Source organism: Dasypus novemcinctus, chromosome X (genome assembly GCF_030445035.2).
Source record: "Dasypus novemcinctus isolate mDasNov1 chromosome X, mDasNov1.1.hap2, whole genome shotgun sequence".
Classification (NCBI taxonomy): Eukaryota; Metazoa; Chordata; class Mammalia; order Cingulata; family Dasypodidae; genus Dasypus; species Dasypus novemcinctus.
Window position 1 is genome coordinate 67,913,074 of NC_080704.1, and position 25,913 is coordinate 67,938,986.

At 38.2% G+C, this 25,913-nt stretch overlaps 1 protein-coding gene across 36 annotated transcripts in view; it reads right to left on the reverse strand.

Moving 5' to 3' along the window:
* ARHGEF9 (Cdc42 guanine nucleotide exchange factor 9) overlaps nt 1-25,913 on the reverse strand; it is a 530,054-nt gene that overhangs the window by 413,603 nt on the left and 90,538 nt on the right. For all 36 annotated transcript variants that reach the window (XM_071212901.1, XM_071212902.1, XM_058291384.2 and 33 more), the window contains one exon: nt 7,206-7,397. In XM_071212901.1, the coding sequence (XP_071069002.1) occupies nt 7,206-7,397 (192 nt within the window). The remainder of the gene's footprint in view (nt 1-7,205; nt 7,398-25,913) is intronic.

Genomic DNA, 25,913 nt, shown 5'->3' on the forward strand with positions numbered 1-25,913 from the left:
CTGCTGTCCTCACTGATTGACATGCTCAACTCTTTCTTTCTTATCCAACTCCTGACCAAGAAGAAGATGCCCTCTATTTCCAGAATACTCTTTTGGTTCCACTCCCTTTACTGAAGTAGCTCCCAAAATTCTGACTCTCTAGGAAGTTATCCTTGCCTAATAGAGAGAGAAGCAATAAACTCTTATAGGACCCTCCCTGTCTAATGTATAACTCCTATAAACAGGTCTGATTGTGTCTCTGTCTGTGTCTCTTACCCTGCAACCTTTGGAAATGTATTAGCTAGACGAGCAGGGAGTGTGGTAGGCATATCATCTGGCAGGAAATTTTCCATTTCAACATTAGACAAGGGGCAGAGGCTTTCTCATCCACTTTTTCTCCATAAGGTACACCTAGAAGCAATGCTGGAAAAAAATGGTAACAAAGTCATATCAGTATATCACTTCTGATTTACTGATAGTGACATATGACTGCCAAAACCCCTAATTACATTTTAAGTTGGGGATAAAGAAGGAAAACACTGAGGGACTAGAATGAAGAAAATGAGAGGAAAGTAGTCACATCACTGAAAGACAGCAACATTCAATTCTGAGCCCCCTCTTTTTAGAAAAATGAGCCAGAAGGGAGTGAGCAGGGTGTGTGGGGGCATGAAAAGTAACACTATGAGGAATGGTTAAAGGAGCCAGGGACATGTTTCCTGGGAAAAAGAAAACTCAGGGAGCCTCTGAAGGCCTATCACAGGGCAAAGGGAGAGAAAGGGGCTCCAATTGCTCTTACTGTCAGACATGCTTTGAATATACTCTGACTCCACCAATATGAATGGTAAGAGAGAAAAGGGCGATATGGCACTAGGTGTGAGCTGATTGAACAGAGGCAGTTTCCCAGAGAAACTGCTCTGGTTCCTAGGTAAGTCCATGAGTGGGTGTGCATGGGTAGGAAGGTAAGCCACAGGGAGTTAGTGCTGTGGGAATTATCAAATCAGTTACAATTGGCATGAATCAGCCCTGGCACTGCCACAGTAACAGATGAGGAAAGGATGCCTATCGATTTAATACTGTTCTTAAACCTACAAGGATGTGAGGTAGGTAGTACTCTGATATGGAATACAAGCACAGGAAAGATCCTAAAGACTGTTGGGAAGGAGGATGGACCAATGGGCTTCTGGATCATCTGGGGTTTGGGAAACCCTTTAGAGAATCGTTCTCACTAGTCAGAACCTCACCGCCCCCAACTCTAAAATGAAAAAATCAGAAAAGATTTCAAAGGCCTCATTCAGCTCTGATTTTCTAGGGATTTCATGTATTTCTTCTGAAAATATGAGTCCTGGCAAGAGACTTAATAATCATCTTCAAGATGATTTTAGAAAATTAGAGGATTATGACCATGGCTGTCTTATTTACGGCTCTATCTCTAGAGCTTAACACAGTGCTGGCACATATTTGCTGCTCAATATTTGTTGAATAAATGCAAAATCACTAGCCTTTCCTATGCTAATGATAACAAAAGATAAATTAGAAATAGAAAGTTTAAATTTTCAGTTCCTTTTCTTCTTTCTCTTGTTGAACCAGGAAAGCCTTTGTTCAAATGAAATAAAACCACTTACCAAAAATAAATAAATAAAAAACCACCAACAAAGAACAGAAGGATGAAAAGCAGAAGATATCTGCAATGTGGAAAACTGACAAAGGATTAATATCCGGAATATACAAAGAACTTCTATAAATTAGCAAGAAAAACGTGACAAGCTTGGAAAAAGAGCAGCAGATAGAAACAGGACCTGAGGTATCCCAGCTTATATGGACTGGTAAAGACTAGGGCAGCCAGAAACCCCTGGGCTGGTCACTTAAGGCTGATAAGCAGTCTCATCCAATTCACCTTAGCATGCTATACACATATTATCATTTTTACCATGTGTTATAATTTCCTAGGTGTATCAAGTTGAGAAAAAATTTGGGAAGCACTGAGATAAGAAATTCATAGAAGGGAAAACTCAAATGGCTAATTTGAAAACCTCTGGTTTAAATATACAAAATGAAAATGACTTAAAGCTACTGCATGATAAATTCAATCAGATCAAAGGAAGAATTTCTTAAGGGTGAAGAGTATGAGGTACAATACAGAGGATTGAGGAAAGTAAGGTCAGCTTCTCTGGAGGCATTTGAAGACAGAATTTATTCCACAGGTATGGGATAACTGAGGTTATCTTCATGAAGAGAGGTAGACAAGACAACCTTTTAAGGTATCTTCAGCTCTGTTTGCCATGTGACTCAGTTTCCCTGATTTTAATATGAATTTTAAGTTTACAAGAGGTAATAAGACCAATCACATTGGTCAAGGTGACCTAAAACTAAGCCATGGCTGTTTAAAAACCTTGTTTGGGTTTAGAGTGAAGTATGTGTCTTCACCAGAGAACTCATTAAAAAATATATTTTCTACTATTAACCTCACTGAATGACTTTGATAAAAATCACATTTTTAGTTCCTCATTTTAGTTCCTCATTTGCAAAATGAGGGTATCATAACTAATGTTTGTAAAGCAGTCTCTCCTCCCAGGAGTGAAAAAAAAAAGTACTCTAAATGGTAATGTAGCTTTTTTTCTATACTGAATATTTCTCCTTCAATAAGTGCAAGAGTAGGAAGTATTTAGAGCTCTCCCTTAACCTACAGAAAAAGTAGATTTTGCCATCCTAACGTATTCATACCTGAGTAAGATGTGTCTCTATGGGTGCCAAGGAGGAAGAAGCAGAAAATGCAAAAGTAACCTAGCCTACTATCACAGAGAACTCTCTCTGGTTAGGGTTATCTAGATCTTACAGAACCAAATAATAAACCATACAGACTTTAAAGAAAAATTCTTCCAATCTGCTCACTTTAGAGATGGGGTACAAGGTCCAGAAGGTAGAGCCATCTAAGATTTCCCAGCCAGGCAGTGATCAAGATGAGAACTGAACTCGGGGATCCCAATTCTGAGTCTGGAGTTCTTTCTGATAAACCATATTGTTCCTGTCAGATTTTGGATGAGAGGTGACACACCTTGGGTTTGAATACCATCTTCTGGCCCTATTATACTCAGCCTCTTTACCCTTCTTTTGCTCTTCCTAATACCTATGGCTGCAGAGTAAGACATATATTTCCCAAGAATGGTTGAGAAATAAGGACCCAGCAGATCACCAACAAGGGCTTTGCTCAGATTGGCTGGATTGAGCAAGTCCTCAAAGCAGGGTCTGGAGAGACAAACCCTCCCCTTTTGTCAGTCTGTGTCCTCTAGGAAAAGGTAAAGATACTTGGGAGTTTGGAACAGAAAATTCTTCCAAGACTAAATGACTCCCACTAGATGAATGCCTGAGAACTCTCGGCAAGTAATTTTGCTTCTTAGTTTGTTGGTTTAGAAAACAGGAATAACAATAACAAACTGTGCCTTGTTTGAAGATTGAATGGGATAAGGGGTGGGTGTACTTTGCCTATCAAAGCTGTACTTGCCTATGCATATGAGCAATTATATTTAATTTTGACTTTCAACAATATTTATTGAGTGCCTACTATGTGCCAGGCATTATGCTAAGGATTGGAAATACATCAATAAACCAACAGATGAAAATCTCTGCCCCTCACTGAATTTACATTCTAGTAGGAGAGATAGAAAATAAGCAAAATAGATAAATAAAATATATAATATGTCAAATAACAATAAGCACAGTGGAGAAAAATAAAGCAGGAAATGGGAGAGACCATGCTTTTAAATAGCATGGTCATGGAAGTTCTCAATGAGAAGGTAATATTGGAATAAAGATTTGAAAGAGGTAAGGAAGAGAGTATTTAGATATCTGGGAGAGGATTGTTCTAGGCAGAGAGAATAGACAGTGCAAAGACTCTGAGTGGGAAGTATAGTATGTATGCCAAATTTAAGGAAAGCCAAGAGGTCAGTATGGCTAGAGTAGTGGGAGCAAAGGGGAAAGGAGCAGGAGATGAAATCAGAGAGGTAAAGAGAGTGTGATGGTCAATTTCATGTGTTAACTTGGCTATGTTATGGTGTTTACTTGTTTGATTAAGTGAACATGGCCTGATTGTTACTATGAGGGTATTTTGTAGATGGATTTGCATCTATAATAAGTTGACTGCAACTATGGCTGATTGTAGCTACAATCAACAAAGGAGATTGCCTTCAACAATGTGGGGAGATCCCTGATCCAATCTATTGGAGGTCTTAACAACCAAAACTGAGGATTTCAGAAGACAGAAAGAATTTCTGCCTCTACTTCAGCTAGTGTCCTCCAGGAATTCAATTTCAATTTAACACAATTTCCAGGTGGAGGCCATCTCTACAGAACTCAGACTTGCCAATCTCCATGGTCATGTGAGCCAAATTCTATAATAAATCTCATATATATGTGTGTATGTATACATACACACACACATACAAAGATATATCCTGTCAGTTTTGTTTCTCTGGAGAACCCTGGCTAATAGAGTGCTTGATCGTATATGACCTTGTAAGTAATAAGAATTTTGGCTTTTACTCAGGTATAAATGGCGAGTCATTGGAGGGTTTTGAATATGACCTGACTCAAGTCTTGACAGGATTCCTTGGTTGCCATGTAGAGAACAGAGAGTACTTATTTATATTATAGGTTGTGATATTGTAAGATAGCTTTCATTTTAGAGCAGTATTCCTCAAATTTTATTAAGTATTTTAAGTCAAAAGGGAATCTTTTTAAAATGAAAGTTCTGACTCAGTAGGTCTGGGCTAAAGCCAAAGAATTTGCATTTCTTTTTTTTTAATTATTTATTTATTTTTAAAAATTACATTAAAAAAATATGAGGTCCCATTTAACCCCACCGCCCCGACCCCCCACTCCCCCCACAGCAACACTTGCTCCCATCATCGTGACACATCCATTGCACCTGGTAAGAACATCTCTGAGCATCACTGCACCCCATAGTCTAATGAGTTCCTAGGTGTTATGAGTTGAATTGTGTTCCCCAAAGGATATGCTGAAGTCCTAACTCCCAGTACTTCAGATTGTGACCTTATTTGGAAATGAGGTTGTTGCAAATGGGATTATCTAAATTAAGATGAGGTAACACTGAGTAGAGCAGGTCCCTAATCCAATATGATTGTTGTCCTTATAAGAAGAATAGAAGAGACACAGAGACACAAAAGAGAAGATGAACATAAAAAGACATAGGTAGAGATTAGAGTATTGTATCTGCAAGTCAAGAAATACCAAGGATTGCTGGTGAACATAAGAAGCCAGAAGGGGAAGGGAAAGATTCTTCCCTACAGGTTTCAGAGGGAACATGGCCCCACTGAATATTTATTTCAGACTTATAGCCCCTAGAACTGTGTGAGAATATATTTGTTGGTTGTAAGCCATCCAGTTCATGATTCTTTGTTATGGTAGCCCTAAGAAACTAATACATCAGGGAATGCAGATGCTAGTGTCTGAAGGGCCACAAATTGGGTGTTAAAGCTATGCCCAGGACCTAGCATGAGCAGAACTCCCCGGAATGTTTGCTGAGTGAATGGCATGTCAATGTTTAGATGTTCAATGCTACTTAGAATATTCCTTGGAGGAATTTCTTTCTTTAAATGTCAGACATTTGTGTGGAGGTGAAAGGAAGAAAAAAAGATAAGATAAAAGAGATATATGGACTGAATGATGAATAGATGAAAAGGAAGAGGAAAGAGAAAACTAGCTTTTTCCAAATACAACAATATGTTATAATATTATGTTACTATAGAGGTTGGTATAATGAAGTCCATTTGGCGTATGAGAAAATTGAAGCTCATAAGAGTTAAGGGGATTCATAAGTACCTACATTAGGATGTGAAAGCCAGCACTCCATGTCCCCAGAGCTTTTCTCTTCCTATCCTACATTACTGACTCATGGGAGGGATGTAACTTTCAACCCTCCAAGAAGGGGTGAGAAAATGATTTGAAGTGAAAGAATCCTTGGCCTGTGTCTCCATCATCCAATGTAGTTGATACTAGTTAGATGTACCTATTTAAATATTAATTTTAATTGATTAAAATGAAACTTAGAAATTCATTTTTCAATCATACTATTAATAACATTTCAAGTGCTCAATAGCCATACGTGACTGCCTAGTGCTTACTCTTTTGGAGAATGCAGATTTAGAACATATTCATCTTTACAGAATGTTCTGTCAGTCAGTGCTGCTTTAGAGAAATAGGAGCTTTAAGGTGTTAGAGATGTGCTACTAATCCTAGGCCTTACTCAGAAGTACTGGGGAAAACAAAGTAAGACCTGACCTTTCCTCTGGAAGAAAGGGAACAAAAAGATTTAAAGCAGTCTTTGATCAAGCTCTCAATTGATAAAAGCAGAAAGCTATGATTGTGTCTTTGTTCTAAATCTTTGAAAACACTTTTTCTCCATTTCCCAGTGGTTTTCCCTTATTATTAATATTGGTAAAATGTACTTTGAAAATGCAAGCTAATCTCTGCTGAACACAAGAGGGTGAAGAAAGGGGCTTTTATCCTCACTTAAGGTAGAAAGATGGAAAGGATGGTGGTAGGAAAAGAAAACCAGAGTTCTTGAAGGGTGAAAGGGGCACACTGAAGAAACTAAGATTTGTCCACTCAGCCTTTGCTTCCCGTAGATTCCTCTCTCCAATGTCATTTTTGCTCAACCCCAAAACAATTTTCTACAAGTGAGGGAGGAGGATCAGCAGCATCAGCATCACTAGCGATGCTTGGTAAACTTAGAGATGCATGGGCCTTAACCCAGACAGAATTCATATCTTAGGGTGGGGAGACACAGGAGCGGATATCTGTATGCTTTACAAGCTTCTCTAAGGACTCTAATGTACATTCAAGTTTGTGAACAATTGGCTTAAAGGGAAATGTATTTTTTATAAGTGAGGTCAGACCCTTACATGGCGGGGGACAGCATCTGAATCAGAAACTAAGAGGATGGGTGGGGGAGAGATTCAGGACAGGAGGGATTCAGAGAGGGAAAGAATGAGAGAGAGAAAGGTAGACAGACAAAAGTAGAGAAACAAACATATAGACAGAAACTCTGAGAAGCCCCAAAGGAGTAGTTTGACCCTATGGAACAGAATCAGGGTAGCCAGTATATCTGCCCTTTCTAAAATATTGGGGAAGTCACAGACTGGGCCCAGAAGGGTTGTCAGTTCTTCACGGACCTCTATGCCCCTCACATGTAACATCCTGGCTAGGTTTACCTCACAGATATCTTTGAGGTGCTTGATGTAGTGACGTTCGGTGCTCATGATCTCATTGATGACATTGGCTCGCATTTGGTCCCGGTTCTGAAGTGGCCGACCCAGACAGAGGCAGTCTGAGTTAGGGTCCAGGTGCCCATTCTGCACGTCACTGGGACCTTCCTCCACTCCATCCTCCTGGTTCACCCAGAGCTGTAGAAATAGGTAAAAGAACAAGAATGAGGTAACTTTCTTCTTTGGGTAATTTCCAGCCAAGTAGAAAAAGGTTGAATTAAACTCTTCTGGAATTCAGAAAGCCTTCAATCAGAGCCCCTGTAAATGGACTGTAAGACCTAGAATTAGGATGATTTTCCAGCCCTGGGAATGGAACTAGTCCTTTCTAGGCCTCTTGTGACCTATCTGGAAAATGGAGGATTGGAAAGGTAGGAATAAATTATCCGTGAGGGCTCTAAAATCTCAGAAGAGAGAAATGATGGCAAGTTCACATTGGGGCACATCTCAACACATCTCAGCAGCACATGTGAATGGAAAAAAAGGATTAATTTATATATCTTGGGTGCCATAGCTGGATTATTGTCAATACACAGCATTTAAGTGCCTTTGAGCATGGAGTCAAAAGTTGGATGCTGGAGTGTGTGTCTAAAAAATGACCTTTGGGAGTTCCAGAAAGATGGCATCAGAGTAGGTTGGCAGGGCTCACCTATCTTACAAAGTCAGTGGAGGAAAAGCAGAAGCTGACCAAAACAGTTGTTGTGGGGATCTGCAGACCATTAGATTACCAAACATCATAGGGGAGGTAGTCAGACAGACAGATAAAGAGTCTGAAATGAAAACTTCAAGTTAATCTCCCCCATGACAGGGAATGGTGCCCAGCTCCCATCCTCAAGGTGACCTGCCTAACTAGGTAAAACCTGTGGCTGATTGCTGCTGACTGAGAGGGAAGCAGATGTTTACCTCCCTGGGAAGAGAGAGGGTGCGGCAGAAGACTGAGTGTGATTTCCTTTCAGAGAGTTTAAACAGCAGGGCTTGACATTGAATCCCAACTCTAACTGGCTCAGAAACACCAGCAAGTGGAGTTTGGAAAGGATTGCCAAAGATTTCCGAGAAGTGAAGGAATAAAAAGTCTTTTTGGATACTCCCCTGTCCCTATCGCTAGAGCCCCTTGGATCTGGTCTGTACCCTGGTCCAAGGGCTGGTATTGATCACTTAAACATGGACAGTTTTAAAGATCTAGAATAAACTAAGAATCAAAGAAAATCTGTAAAACAAAGTCAATCAACAATAAAATCCCAGGCAAGTGAGAGAAAAATCACCAAGATAATCAGATGCCTAGACATCAGCCAAACATTACAAACCATACTAAGAAACAAGATATGGACCAGTCAAGAAATAAATTAAAAATCAAAAGGATTGTGGGAAGATAGCATCCGACTAGCAGGCAGGGCTCAATGCTCTCAAAAATGGACAAAAGTAAAGGCATTGCAATAATAACATTGAATGCTAATGGCTTGAACTAGCCAAGCAAAAGACATAGATTGATAGAATGGTTTTTTTAAAAAATGAGCCATCTATATGTTGTCTACAAGAGACCCAATTCAGATGTAAGGACAAAAGCAGGTTAAAAGTGAAAGGATGGAAAAAGATATTCCATGCAAATAGTAACCTCAAAAGAGCTGAAGTAGCAATATGAATATCGGATAAAATAGATTTCAAAAGCAAAACTATTATAAAGGATGAAGAAGGTTATTATACATTAATAAAATGGGCAATTAACCAAGAAGAAAAAACTATACTAAATATTTATACACATAACCTGAGTTTCCCAAGATACATGAGGAAAACACTGGCAAAATTAAAGGGAGAAATTGCCTCTACAATAATAGTTGGAGCTGTCAATACACCACTCTTAATATTGGATAGAACATCTGAACAAAGGATAAAGAAAAATAACTTCAATGAATGAACTAGATCTAACAGACATCTATAGAGCACTGCACTGCAAAGCAGCAGGATATACATTTGTTTCAAGTGTTCATGGATAAACATTCTCCAAGATAGACCATACATTGGTAAAAAGACAAGTCTCAATAAATTTATAAAGATTGAATTTACACAAAACACTTTCTCTGGTCATAATGGAATGAAGCTGGAAATAAATAATGGACAGAAAACAGTAAAATTCATATATCTATGGAGACTAAACAGCACACTCTTTAAGAATCAGTGGGTCAAAGAAGAAATTGCAAGATAATTGAGCAAATATCTTGAGTCAAATGAAAATGAGAACACATCATATCAAAACATATGGGACACTGAAAGGCAGTGCTGACAGAGAAATTTATAGCCCTCAAAGCTTACATTAAAAAAGAAGAAAGGGCTGAAAGGGAAGGTCTAACTGCACACCTGGAACAACTAGAGAAAGAACAGCAAATTAATCCCAAATCAAGCTGAAGGAAAGAAATAATAAAGATCAGAGCAGAAATAAATGAAATTGAGAACAAAAAAAAAACATATGGAAAATCAACAACAAAAAGGTTAGTTCTTTGAGAAAATTTTAAAAAATTGACAAAATCTAAGCTAGGCTGACAAAAAAAAAAGAGAAGACACAAGTAAACAAAATCACAAATTAGAGGGGAAACATTACCATTGACCCCACAGAAATGAGAGAGATCATAAGAGGATACTATGAACAACTGTATGCCAAAAAATTAGACAATGCAGAGGAGATAAATAAATTCCTAGAAACACACAAACCACTTACACTGACCCTAGAAGAGTTAGAAGACCTCAAGAAAAAATCACAATTGAAGACATTGAAGCAGTCATCAAAAACTTCTCAAAGATGAAAGCCTGACCCTAGAAGAATTAGAAGACCTCAAGAAAAAAATCACAATTGAAGACATTGAAGCAGTCATCAAAAACTTCTCAAAGATGAAAGCCTGGGACCAGATGTGAATTTTACCAATTATTCAAAGATGATTTAATATGAAATTAGCTCAAGCTCTTCCAAATAACTGAACAAGGAAGAATGCTGTGAAGGCAACATCACTCTAATAACAAAACGAAATAAATATACTACAAAAAAGACAAATACTGAAGGAGGCAAGGTAAGATGGCATCTGAGTGAGTGCACCTCATAATCTCTTCTGCAAAGAAGTGGCTGAATAGGGTGGGAGTCCTGCTGGACAGGGCTGTTTTGGGGACTTGCTGGGCAGGAGATTGTCTGGATGTCAATTTGGTGAGACAGTGACAGAAGAGACTCTTGTGAGAGGTGGAATTTTGAATTTCTGACACGGAGGTCAGAAGTTGTGGGCAGGACCCTTCCCCCTAGGGCTGGCAGCCTGGCTGTGGTAATCCCTGAAATCTCTGTTGTGCTGCGGTGTTCCAAAACCCAGTGTTAACTGGATGTGTGGTGAGCAGGTCTGTATCACCTAAACCCTGGTAGCCCACGCTCCAGAGACTCACACATCTTGAGTCTGCAATATCACAGACTTCCCATTCCTGAATCCACCACACCGAGAAGTCCTTCTGAGATCCTTGATTACCCTAGACCTCCACATTTGTGTTTTTGTTTGTTTGTTTGTTTGTTTTTTCTCATTGAGCTTGGAGGAGTATACCAGATGACCTGGGGAGAGTTTGGGAAGAAAAGAGAGGTGAATCTGCTAAGGAAGCCCAGTTAACCTAAATGTCCTGGGATAGGAAACACGGTCTGAGAGAAGGTGGAGTCAAAAAATCAATTAGATCTCCCCTAGTTCACCTAAGGGGGAGAGACTATAGGCTGTGCTATCCAAGATTCCAACAGCATGTTTGGGGTTTCTGGCAAGGTGCAGGTGCTATCACACTGGAAATAAAGAGTCATAGCCTTCTGTGTTAAGTTGGTTCAACAAGGACCCGATGAATCTCCTACTGGAACTCTCAGGCAGCTTTCCTGTTGCACTGGGAGAGGGAGAAGCGGGGAAGGGAGAAAGTGGGAAGCTCAGATCCCTAAGTGTTTTATTTAACTGCAAAGGGGATTCCTAGCTAGAAATGTTGGTTCTTTTCTTCCCCCCCCCCTTTTTTTTCTTTGTCGTGGTTGCTAATATTTGATTGTCTCCTGGTGTTTTCTCCCTTTTTGTCCTCCAAGGTCCTTTTTCATTTGTTTAGTTTTTTTCTCTTTATCTTTTTCTTGCTTGTTTTCCCCCTTTTCTTTGCTGCCCCTTTTACTCTTCTCTTTTTTATCTTTTCTCTCTTTCTTGTTTTTTATTTTCTTTTCTTTATATAATAGGTGTTACAGGGAGCACTTCACATTTGCTGTGTTTCTTCATCCCCCATTTCCTCTTTACTGTGTGTATTGATTTTGGCCACCTACACTATCCCCTTTCCACTACATCTTTCTATCCTCCATCATCTACTTTTTCTCATATATTTCACCTCCCTTTCTTTGGCTCCCAAATTGTCTGAAATTTTATTTCTAATACCTTTGTTCTATTTTCTGTCTTTTATCCATTCCTGATATTATTGTCTTTCTTTTCTCTTTCCCTCTCTCATGAAAACACTGGCCTTTTAATTCTCACAACATTCCTCTCCATATTCAGTTGGCTGTAGGAAAAAAACAACAAAGTAAATCCACAGGAAGAAGAAAGAAAGAACAAAGATAAGAACAGAACTAAATGAAATAGAAAAAAAGAAAGCACTTGAAATGATAAACAAGACCAAGATCTGGTTCTTTGAGAAGATCAAAAAACTGACAAACACTTAGACTATGAAAGAAAAAGAGAGAGCAGATGCAAATACAGAAAATAAGAAATGAGAATGGAGATATCACCCCTGACCCCACAGAAAAAAAGACTATCATAAGAGGACACTTTGAAAAACAATATTCCAACAAAAATGACAATTCAGAGGAAAAGCACAGATTCCTAGAAACACATAAGCAGCCTATATTGATGAAAGAAGAAACTGATCATCTCAACAAACCAATCACAAGTAAAGAGATAGTGTCAGTCATTAAAAATCTTCCAACTAAGAAGAGCCCTGGGTCAGACCACTTCACAGGTGAATTCTACAAATCATTCCGGAAAGAAGTAATGCCAATCTTGCTGAAACTCTTCCAAAAAATCGAAACAGAAGGAACATTACATAACTCATTCTATGATGCTAACATTACCCTAGAACGAAAGCCAATCAAAGTCAGAACAAGAAAGGAAAATTACAGACCAATTTCCCTAATGAACCTAGATGAAAAATCGTTAACAAAATACTTGCTAACCATATTCAACAACATATTAAATGAACTATACACCATGACCTGGTGGGATTCATTCCGGGTATGCAAGGATGGTTCAACACAAGAAAATCATTCGATGCTATACACCATATAAACAGATTGAAGGGGAAACATCACATGATTATATCTATAGATGCAGAAAAAGCATTTGACAAAATACAGCACACTTTCTTGAGAAAAACACTGCAAAATATTGGAATACAAGGAAATTTTCTGAACATGATAAAGTGTATATATGAAAAACCCGCAGTCAACATCATTTACAATGGTGAAATCCTAAAATCTTTCCCTCTAAAATCAGAAAAAGACAACGATGCCCACTATCACCTCTTCTATTTAACATTGTCTTAGAAGTACTTGCTCGAGCTCTGAGGCAAGAACCAGAAATAAAAGCCATTCAGATTGGAAAGGAAGAATTCAAAATTTCATTATTTGCAGATGATATGATCCTATACATAGAAAATCCTGAGACGTCTACAACAAAGCTTCTAGAACTCATAAATGTGTTTAGTAAAGTCGCAGGTTATGAGATCAATGTGCAAAAATCAGTAGCATTTCTGTACACCAATAATGATCAAGCTCAGGAGGAAATCAAGAAACAAATACCATTTACAATAGTAAATAAAAAATCAAATACCTAGGAATAAATTTAATTAAAGATGCAAAAAACTTATACACAGAGAACTACACAGTTCAAGGAAATCAATGAAGACCTAAATAAATGGAAGGATATTCCCTGTTCATGGATAGGAAGACTAAATATTATTAAGATGTCTATCCTACCAAAACTGATCTACACATTCAATGCAATACCAATAAAAATCAACACAGCCTTCTTTAAGGACCTAGAAAAACTAGCTATGAAATTTATTTGGAAAGGAAAGAAGCCTCGAACAGCCAAAGTCATATGAAAAAATGCTCCAAATCTCTAGCTATCAGGGAAATGCAAATCAAAACTTCAATGAGATGCCATCTTACTCCCCTAAGATTGGCAGCGATGAAAAAAATAGAAGACTACAAATGCTGGAGGCGATGTGGAGGAATGGGAATACTCACCAACTGCTGGTAGGAATGCAGAACGATCCAGCCATTCTGGAGGACAGTTTGGCAGTTTCTCAAAAAACTAGCTATAGATTTGCCATATGACCCAGCAATTCCACTGCTGGGTATATATCCAATAGAACTGAAAAGGACACAAACCAATATGTGCACACCCATGTTGATAGCAGCATTGTTCACTATTGCCAAAAGTTGGAATCAACCCAAATGCCCATCAACAGATGAATGGATAAATAAAATGTGGTATATACATACAAAGTAATACTATTCAGCTTTTAGAATGAATACACTACAAACACATGTGATAACATGGATGAATCTTGAGAACCTTATGTTGAGTGAAGCAACCCAGGCATTGGAGGACAAATACTACATGACCTCAATGATATGAAATAAGTAAACCAAGCTGCCTCAGAGAGCTAGAGATTGGATGATAGCCTTAAAGGAATCGGAGGGTAGAGGAAAGATGAAAGCTGACACCTACATGAGTGAAATCTATGATAAGCTGGAGGTAAGTATTTGTACAAGGATGGGATAAAATGGGGGCAAAGCATTACCTTTGTGTGGGGCTTTGCGGGCTTGAGGTGGGTTAGGGATGGGAGGATGGGTAATATTGCCCAAGTAACTGGGGGGAGGGTGGGGGAACATATGAACATAGGAGATTGTCAGGTATTTGGTTGAGAGTAGAATGCTGAGAAAACTTTTTCAAAAATATAATAAGGAAGGTTACCTGTTTAAGACACTTAAAGGGGATAATCTGATGTAGGAGAGGCTTCAAGGGAGTGCATGAGTGTTCATGTTGCCATAGTGGGCGATATCATGGAATAGAGACCCATGTAATGAGAGTGAGGGCATACCCACATCCTAGGGAGGACTGATGTTTTCGAATAGAGGGAATTGTATCTCTCGAGAGAAATGGTGGATCCCACTGCATTAGGGCAGTTGAGCATGTCAAGCCCTCAACACTGCTGCAAGTATCTCTGAACATGGCCTTTCAAGCAATGAAGATTGACTGTCACTGTGGGCCCTGACAGGAGGGGGAAAGAGGTATTGAATAGATTGAATCAATGTAACTGTGTGAGCAATAGATGTGTTCCACAAGAGTAAGCAAGGATGGATATAAGACATGTTAAATTACACCAAAAATACATAGGGGCTGATAGGCTAAAATGCAAATCATAATGTAAAACATAAGATAACTAAAAATTTAGAAAATTGTATTGTCTAAAATATAAACCACAATGTAAACCCAAATGTTACCTTGTTTGAAAGCTATTGTCTCAATATCTGTACATCAGTTTCAGTAACTATGTTATGAACATGTAAAAAGATTATTGCTTTTGAAGGGAAAAGGGTTTTATGTTGGATATGTGGGAATACTGTATATTGTATATATGAACTAATGTGATCTAAAACTTTCGTGAAGATAAGCTTAATAATTAGGAAGAAAAAAGAAAGAAAAAGAAAGGACATTGACACTGAGGAAAAGACGGAAGACGTTGCCTTGCCAATATGCATACAGGGCAACACTTATTGCAGTGAAGGAAGGCAAAACATCAAAAACAAAGCTTTCACATTTTTAAATTTTTTGATACCCCAATTTATTTTTACCTTAATTTTTCTTAATTAATATGTATTATCTATCTAACCTTTAAACTCATCACTATATTCCATTTTATTATTAAAGGAACCTCGCAATATATTCGGCTTTATTTTTGAAGTTTTGGATCACAGAGAGTTTCAACAATGGCACCGGAGGAATACTGGTGTGGGATGTTACTGAGAGGGCACACATGGTTAGCAGGGAGTTCTCCAGGGCATATATCCCGGGTACATAAAAATGTTTGGATATTTTCATAGTGGTTACAATTAAATACAATAACTGAGGGAGTGCTGACTTCCTAGCCAGAGGAACTCTATCACAATCCCTAAAGGAACAACAACTCCCCAAGTGCAATGGCAAAGGCCAAAAGAAGGAAGGTCCAACAATGAGCCCTTTATACTAATGACTATGCTTGTAAGCCTGTACACCTGAAATAAGAACAAGGCCTAGAGCTGCCGGGTGCCTAAGAGTTATCTCCTGAGAGCCTCCGTGTTGCTCAAATGTGGCCAGTCTTGAATCCAAACTCAGCATGAAAATGTATTGCCTTCCCCCCAGCGTGGGACATGACTCCTGGCGATGAGACTATCTGGCATTGTGGGATTACTACCAAGTACTAGTTGATGATGTAACTAGAAAATGACCTTGAATAAAAGGGTCAACTCAGACCAGCAGAATATCCCAATCTACATATAATACCAGGAGTTAAAAATGCTTTTTGACCTGAATAAAAGGGGGAAATGGAAAGGACAAATGACTTTAGATGACTATGAGTCTCCAAAAAGAGCAGGAGGTTATCAGAGGGGTCGCCCTTATGCAAACCTCAGCAGAGTCCTAGAGACAGATAAAGTAGATACAACATCAGGTATTGGTTCTTCTGAGGGCTACAGAGACCCACATGTTCTATGGTCATGGTAGATGGAGTTCAGTGCCATGTCAGTTGACCCTTATTTGGAGTTTGTGCTTCTGTGTGATGGAGCTGGACTCAGATGTGATCTTTGTCCACACGCCTCTCCTGTTACTTTTACTGTATCTGTAGTTGGTGCTGGGGTTTAGTGTATACCCAGGGGACCTGAATCTCTGGACTGACCATGTGATAGCCAGGCCCTGAGCCTGAACAGACTGGCAACTCCTACACTCTGGTTTATTGGACTTATCCCACTCAGCTAACATGGAGGTGAAGAAGGTCAACCACCACACGAGGGAGCCAAGAGTACCTACAACTGAAAGCAGGAGAATTGCATCCAGCATCCATGTGGAATCTAAGCCCCCTCTTGATATAGATGTGGAGTCGACACAACCATTCCAGGGTCCACAGGATGGAGGAAAAGAGCATGGATTAGAGTGGACTTACTGATATTCTATTCATAAATTTGTGATTAGTAATCGAAGAAAATGTGTCATTGGTGTGGAGAAAGTGGCCATGGTGGCTGCTGGGGTAAGGAGTGGGTGGAAGAGATGTGATGTGGGGGCATTTTCGGGGTTTGGAGTTGTTCTGGCTGGTGCTGCAGGGACAGTTACTGGACATGTATGTCCTCCCATGGCCCACTGTCTGGACTGTGGTAGAATGTGTTCTATGGTGTGGAACATTGACCATGAGATGCAGCTGTGTTCAGAGATGTATTCACCAAATGCAATGAATGTCTCATTATGATGGAGGAGGTTGTTGTTATGGTGGGAGCAGTGGGGGGAGGGGGGTGGTGGTTATATGGCGATCTCATATTTTTTTAATATAACATTAAAAAAAAAGAGAAAAATTTTCAAAAAAAGACAAATACATATCCATATATCTAATGAATACTGATACATGTATCTATATTACCAAAACCAGGTAAAGATAGTATAAATAAAGAAAATTACAGACAAAGACCTCTAATACATATAGATGCAAAACATTTGAAAACAGAAACCAAAATTACATTAAAGGGTATGGGGAAAGGCAGGAAGAGATGAGAGGTGGAGGCATCTTTGGGACATGGAGCTGCCCTGGATGGTGCTTCAGAGGTAATCACCGGACATTGTAAATCCTCACAGGGCCCACTGGATGGAATGGAGGAGAGTATGGGCCATGATGTGAACCATTGTCTATGAGGTGCAGAGGTGCCCAAAGATGTACTTACCAAATCCAATGGATGTGTCATGATGATGGGAACGAGTGTTGTTGGGGGGGGGGGAGAGGGGGGATGGGGGGGTGGGGTTGAATGGGACCTCACATATATATTTTTAATGTAATATTATTACAAAGTCAATAAAAAATAAATAAATAAATAAATAAATAAAAGGATTATATACAATGATTAATTGGGTTTTATCCCAGGTATACAAGAGTGTTGAACACACATAAATCAGTTAGTGTAATAAACCACGTTGATAAATTGAAGAGGAAAAATCAGTTGAACATCTTGATTGATACTGAAAATGCAGTTGACAAAATACACCACCCTTTCTTGATAAAAACACTCCGAAAGATAGGAATAGAAGGAAGCTGTATCAAGAAGTGCATATATGAAAACCTACAGCAAACATCGTACTTCATGGTGAAAGACTGAAAGCTTTCATGCTAGTATCAGGAACAAGACAATGATGTCCACTCTCTACATTGTTATTCAATACTGTGCTAGAGGTTCTAGCTAGTGCAATTAAGCTAGAAGAAGAAATAAAAAGTACCCATATAGGAAAAGGAGTAAAAAACATTTACTATTCCTTGATGATATCATCCTTTATCTAGAATCTCCTGAATAATCCACAATAATGCTATTAGAGATAATAGGCAAGTTCAGCAAAAGGGTGGGATACAAGATTAATATGCAAAAATCAAAAGCTTTTCTATACACTGCTGATGTGCAATCTGAGGAGGAAATAAGACAAAAAAATCCATTTATGATAGCAAATAAAACAATCAAATATTTAGGAATAAACTTAACTGGGGACATAAAGGACCTGTATTCAGAAAACTACAAAATATTACTGAAAGAAACTAAAGAAGTCTTAAATAAATTGAAGGACATTCCATGTTCATGGAATAGAAGAATATATATCATTAAGATGTCAGTTCTACCTAAATTGATTTACAGATTCAACACAATCCCCCAAAAGATCCTAACAAACCTTTTTTTCTTTTTTGGAGAAAGGGAAAAGCCAATTACCAAATTTATTTAAAAGGGTAAGGGGTCCCCAATATCCAAAAACGGTGAGGGATCCCAAGTTAGCTCTATAAAAAGTTTAGAGGAGTCTCACTTCATGTCTTTAAAACATATTATTTAAGTACAGTGGCAAAAACATATGGTACTGGCATAAAGACAGACACATTGACCAACGGAACCGAATTGAGAACTCAAAAATAGACCCTCATATCTATAGCCAAGCGATTTTTGACATGACATTCAAGCCCGCCTAGCTGGATCATAACAGTCTTTTCAACATATGGTGCAGGGAAAACTGGATATCCATATCAAAAGTAAAGAAAGTGGAACTCTATCTCACACCTTATACAAAAATTTACTCAAAAAAGATCAAGGACCTAGATATAAAAACAACAACCATAAAATCTTGGTGCAGTGATGCTATTGGGTTGGGTGATGCAGGCCTGTGAGGGGAGTAGGTGTGGGGGGTTACACTGTCCATGGAACTGGGGGGATGGTCAGGGGAAGGATCAAATGAACTCTGGAGATTTGCAGGTATGCAGATGAAACTACAATGTTGGGAATGGTTTTTTGGCAAATACAATAAGAGAGGGTTACTGGTTTAGGGTGTTGGATGTGGGGCATATGTGGTACAGGGTGCACCTGGGGCAAGTTTCCAGGGAGTATGTAAGTGTTTATCCTGTCATAGTACATTGTGTTAGTGGGTGGAGAATCACACAATGAATGGGAAGGTGTTGGACTCCCATCCTGGGGAGCCCGGCTATGTTCTCAAATAGAGGGGTGGGAGTATCTCCAGAGCATAGGCAGTGCCAAATAGGGTAGGACAGGCCAGTATGTCAAGCCCTCAATGTTGCTGCAAGTAACTATGAATTCTGTTTTTCAAAGAGTGAAGTTTGGTGGTTTCCATGAGTCCTGAGAGGTGGGGGAGAGAGAAACAGAATAGATGGGATATGGGGCATTTTTTGGGGTATTGGAATTGTTCTACATGATCTTCAATGATGGATGCAAGCCAGGTTAAATTTCTTCAAAATTTATCAAAGTATAAAATGTAAACCAAAATATAAAATGTTGAACATGGTTAGCAGCAATGCTTCAATATTTGCACATCAATTGTAACAAATGTACCACCCACATATAAAATATTATTAATAGTATATGGGAATCCTCTATAACCTGTACATGACTTTTCTGTATCTTAAAGCTTCTTTCAAGATAAAATGAAAAAATAGACACTGGAATAAATGGAAGAAAATGTCATTGTCTATACAAGACAACAGAACTTAAAGTGATAAAAGACACAATGCCAAAATTTATTTTTTAATTTAATAACATTTTTATTTAAAATTCTTTTTAATTTTTGAATTTTGTCATTTATAAAACTATCATATTATTTCATTTTCTCATTAATTTTATTCAGTTTTTTTTGTTGGCTTCATTTGTGAAGAAGTTTTGGATCACAGAAGGGCCACAACTTTGGCAGGGGAGGATCATGGTGTGGGCTGTCTGTGATGGGGGATTCATGGGAGGAGGTTCACCTGGGGCATATTATAAGGCATATGAAAGAATCACTTGTTTTGGGGGCATTGTCATGGTAGGTGGAGATCTACACAATAACCAAAAGAATATCCAATTCCCAACCTGGGAGTTCTGCCACATTCTCTAATGGGACAGCAAGAATGCTCTGAGTACAGGGGCAGTGACTAGTGTAGGAAGATGGATCATTGACATGCCCTTGATATTGATGACTGTACTTATGAAATTTTTCTTTTGAAATTGAAACAGCCTAGTTTTCTAGATTGCTTAAGAGTTACCTCCTGAGACCCTCCTTGTTGCTCAAATGTGGCCTCTCTCTAACATTTGAGAGAGCATATAAATGCATTACATTCCCCCTGGCATGGGACATGACTCCTGGAAATGAGTATCCCCTGCACTGAGGGATTATGACTAAGTGCCAGCTGACAATACAATGGAAAAAAGACCTTGACCAAAAGGAGGAAAGGGTAAAGACAAATGAGTTTATATGGCTAAGCAACTTCAAAGTGAGTTGAGGGTTCATTCCAGAGGTTTCACTTATGCATATCTCAGCAGGACTTCATTCACTGCCATGGTAAATATTGTCTCAAATAGCAGGGCCACGGAGGGTTTCGGAGACATCCAGACACTATAGGCTGGGATGACAGCTCAGAGTTTGGTGCCCTGTCAGTGGGCCATACTTTGGAACTTATGCTCCCCAGTGTGACAGAGTTGGACTCAGTTGTCGTTTCCCTACACATGCTTCTTCTGCCCCTTCTATTTGAACCTATCATTGGTGCTGGAATTGGTAGGTTTATGCCCAAGAGATTTAACTATTTGGGATTTCCATGTGCCAATCAGTCCCTGAATCTCAACAGAGTTGCAACACCTACTCTCCAGTTCCACTGGACTCACCCAAGACAACTAACAAGGAAATGATGATGGACAATGACCATACCAAAGAATAGAGACAGTCTACGACTGCATGCAAGATAATCCCATCCATCTGCCCCATGGGATCTAAGCCCCCTCTCAATTAGAGGCAGAGTGGGCATCACTATCCCAGAATCCTCAGGAGTGTGGAATGAACGATGGACTAGAGTAGGCTTACTGCTATTTTACTATAGAATTATTCTTATTCTAGAAATGGAAGAATTGATGTGGAGGCAGTACCCACCGGTGTTTCTGAGGAGAGGGAGAGGGGAAAAATAAGGAGAAAAAAATTTGCAATCATATATCTGATAAGGGTTTAATATTCATGAAATAAAAAATGGGGGCATTTGGGGACGTTTTAATTGTTCTGAATGACGTTGCAAGGACAGATAGAGGCCATAATATATCTTGTCATAACTTACAAAATTGTGCAGGAGAGAGTTTAAACTATAACCCACACTTAGTGGCAATGCTCCAATACATGTTCATCAGTTGTAACAAATATACCACACTAATGAAGGATGTCATTAATAAGGGAAAGTGTGAGAGGGGTAGGAAGTGGGGCATATGGGAATTCCCTATATTTTTAGATTATTATGTAACCTAAATATCTTCTTAAAAAAAGATAAGAAAAAGACATGCATGGTATCTCAACTCTGCTTTTTTATAAGTCTTGTGAACTTAGGCAAGTTGAGCCTTTGTTTCTTCATCTGTAGAAGGGAGGAAATGTTAATATGAAATTTATATGTCATTGTGAAAATTAGATGAACGAATGCATCTATTTATAAAGCATTTATATCCATATTAGCTTTTAACATGGTGGCATATTTTAAATATTTATATTTAATAAAATGCTTTAAATAAAATCATGCAACACAATAAAAATGGGTCAGGAACTTAAATATAAAAGCAACAACCATAAAACTCCTTGAAATAAACATCTGAAAACATCTTCAAGATCTTGTGGTAAGTGGTAGTTTCTTAAGCCTTATACCCAAAGCATGAGCAACAAAAGGAAAAAAAATAGAAGTATGGTATATCCTCAAAATTAAATAATTTTGCACCCCAAAGGTCTTTGTCCAAAGGATGAAAAAGCAATCAACTAAATGGGAAAAAATATTTGGCAATCACATATCCAATAAGGGTTTAATATTCTTATACACGAAGAGATCATAAACTCAACAATAAAAAGACAAACTACCAGATTTTAAAATGGGCAAAAGACTTGAAAAGGCAATTGTCTGACGAAGAAATACAAATATCCAAGAAATACATGAAAAAAAGTTAGACATCACTAGAGATTAGAAAAATGCAAATCAAAACTACAAGATATCATGTCACACCTATTAGATTGGCTATTAAAAAATTGGAAAATTGGAAAGGTTGGAGAGGATGTGAAGAAATAGGAATGTTTATTCACTGCTATATCATGTAGAATGGTATAGCCATTGTGGAATACTGTTTTGCAATTCTAAAAGACATTGAATATAGACTTGCCATGTGTCCCAGTAATAAAATTACTAGGTTCAGTTCAGAAGAACTGAGAGCACAGACACAAAGAGACATGTGCGTACCAATGTTTATAACAGCATTATTCATTATACCCAAAAGCTGGAAACAACCCAGGTGTCCATCAACTGATGAATGAATAAATAATCTGTGGTGCATACACATGATGGAATATTATGCTGCGATAAGAAGCAATGAAGTTGTGAAACATATGACAACATGAATGAACCTGGAAGGCATTATGTTGAGTGAAGCAAGCCAGAAACAAAAGGACAAATACAGTATAATTGCACTATTATGAAGTAAATACACTGTGTAATCTCATGGAGTTAATAATTAGGATAGAAGACACCAGAAAATAGAAGGAACAAAGAGAATACAAAGCTGATGGCTTTTCTGTGCAGATTTGGTTAAAAGGTTCCTTGTAAATCTTTGGAAATGAATAGAAATGGTGAAAGTCTGCAAAGAAAAGTAATAGAACTAAAGGAAATGAAAGACAGAATGGATGAGAATTATAGCTCTGTGGCTGAGTGACTGCTTTCCATGTATGAGGTCCTGGGTTAAATCCCTGGCACTTCCTCAAAAATACACAAGAGTCATATAACAGCAGATTTGAACTGATGGAAAAGATAATTGGTTAACTGGGGTACCAAGCATCTGAACTTAGACAGGAGGAGACTGTGTAAAGAATCAAAAAATTGAACAGAGTTCTCAGGGAATTGAATGACAATGTGAAACTGACAAACGTATGTGTTATTGGTGTCCCAAAAGAAGAAGAGAATGGAAAAGCTGCAGAAGAATATTTGAGGAAATAATGACCAAAAACTTACCAACGCTGATGAAAGGCATAAATATCAATATCCAAGAAGAGCAATGCACCCCGAACAGACTAAATCTGAATAGACCTACTCCTAAATGCCTAATATTCAGAATGACAAATACCAGAGATAGAGGATTCTGAGAGCAGCAAAAGCATAGCAATGCATAACATACAAGGGAACTCAATAGAAATTAGCTTGAATTGCTCATCAGAAACCATGGAGATAAGAAGAAAGTGGTATGATGTATTTAAGATATTGAAAGGTAAAAACTGCATGAAAATTATTTGTCTGCTAAAACTGTATTCAAGAATGAGGGTGAGTTCAAAATCTACAGAGAAAAAAACCTAGGTAATATGTTACCAAAAGACCAGATTTACAAGAGGTAATAAAGGGAATGCTATACCCAGAAAGGGAAAGAAAAGGGTGAGAAAATTGGAGAAGAGTATAGAAATGAAGATTATTAGTAAGATAACTTAAGGGGTAAACAAATAGGCAATAGAAATGTATAACAAAGGACAGCCAAAGGATAAAATGGATGAACTAAGTAATGCCCTTAAAATAATAACATTGACTGTTAATGAATTGAACTCTCAAACAAAAGACATAGACTGACAGAAAGGATAAAAAATATGAGCTATCTATATGCTGTCTACAAGAGACTCATTCAGACATAAGGACGCAATCTGGATGAAAGTGAAAGTTTGGTAAAGGATATATGATGCACATAGTAACCAATAAAGATGTAGAGCAGTGATATTAATATCAGACAAAATAGATTTTAAATGTAAAACTGTTCGTTCTAAGAGATGAAGATATTCTTATATAGTAATATAAGGAGCAATTCACCAAGAAAAAATAACTATAATATATATTTGTGCACCTAAGCTGGGTGCCCTAAGATACATGAGGCACAAACTTAAGGGAGAAATAGATGTCTTAACAATAATAGTTGAAGACTTCAGTACACCACTCTCAGCACTAGAGAGAACATATGGACAGAGGATAAACAATATATATACGAACAAGACTTAGTAGACATTTATACACCATTAGACCCCAAAACAACAGGATATACCTTCTTTAAAAGTGTTCATGGATCCTTCTCTAGGATAGACCATATATTGGGTCACAAAACAGATGTATTAGTCAGCCAAAGGGGTGCTGATGCAAAATACCAGAAATCTGTTGGCTTTTACAAAAGGTATTTATTTGGGGTAGGAGTTTACAGTTACCAGGCCATAAAGCATAAGTTACGTCCCTCACCAAAGTCTATTTCCACATGTTGGAGCAAGATGGCTGCTGACATCTGTAAGGGTTCAGGCTTTCTGGGTTCCTCTGGGTTCAGTGCCTCTGTTTTCTCCACAAGGTCAGCTGAAGCCTATGAGCCTCTCTAGAGTTTGCCTCTCTTTGCAAGGTCAGCTGTAGACTATCAGGTGAATGGCACTGTCTCTCTCTCTGGAGTTTCTGCCCTATCTAAGGAGCTGCCCCTATTCCTGTGTTCTTCCCCTGGCTCAGGTCCTCTCTTCCTCGGGACTTGCTTCTCTTTCCTCTGTGTGCCTACTTCCTGGGGCTCCAGCTTAAGGCTTCAGCATCAAACTCCAATATTAAAACTCCAGCATCAGGAAGCCTCAACTCTGTCCTTTGCCATGCCTTTTAACTGTGAATCCCCACCCACCAAGGATGGAGCCTCAACACCCTAATGACATGGCCCAATCAAAGCCCTAATCATAACTCAATCATGTCCAGGTACAGACCAGATTACAAACATAATCCAATTTTATTTTGGAATTCATAACCATATAAAACTGCTACAATAGATATTAATAAATTTAAAAAACAGAAAATATACAAAGCCCTTTCTCTGACCATAATGGAATGAACTGGAAATCAGGCATGGATATATAAAGGGAAAATTCACAAATATATGGAGATTAAACAAGGTACTCTTAAACAATCAGTGGGTCAAAAATAGTTGCAAGAGTAATCAGCAAATCAGAAAAAAAAGATAAATGGGACCTCATCAAAATTAAACACTTATATTCTTCAAAAGACTTTTTGAATAAAGTAAAAAGGCAGTCTACTCAATCGAAAAACGTATTTGGAATTCACATATCCAGTAAGGGTTTTATATCCATGTTATATAAAGAGATCACACAACACAAGGATAAAAAAGCAAGCAAACAATTAAAAATGGGCAAAGACTTGAACAGATATTTCTCCAAGGAGAATATAAAAATGACCAAAAAGCACATGGAAAAAAAGTTAATCAAGAGCTATTAGGAAAGTAGATCAAAACAACAATGAGATACTATTTCCCATCTTATAATAATAGCCATTCTTTTTTAAAAAATAAAAAAAAAAAACCCAAAACTACAAATGCTGGAGAGGATGTGGAGAAAAAGAACGCTCCTCTTTCCACTGTCAGTAGAAATGTAGAATGGTGCAGCTTCTTTAGAATACATTTTGGCAGTACTTTAAGAAGCTGAACATAGAACTGCTGTATAATCTGGCAATTCCATTGCTAGGAATATATTCAGAAGAACTGAAAGCAAGGACACAAACTGACATTTGCACACTGAAGTCCATTGCAACACTATTCACAATTGCTAAAACATGGAAACAGACATAATGTCTATCAACTGAGAAATGGATAAACAAAATATGGTAAATACATACAATGGAATATTATTCAGATGTAAAAAGAAATGAAATTGGAATTCATATGACAACACAGGTGAACTCTTAGGACATTATGTTGAGTTAAATAAGCTAGACAAAAAAGAACAAATAGTGTGTGGTATCACAGAAATGAACTAAATGCAATGAGTAAACCCACAGAGGTAAACTCCAGTGTATAGGCTATTG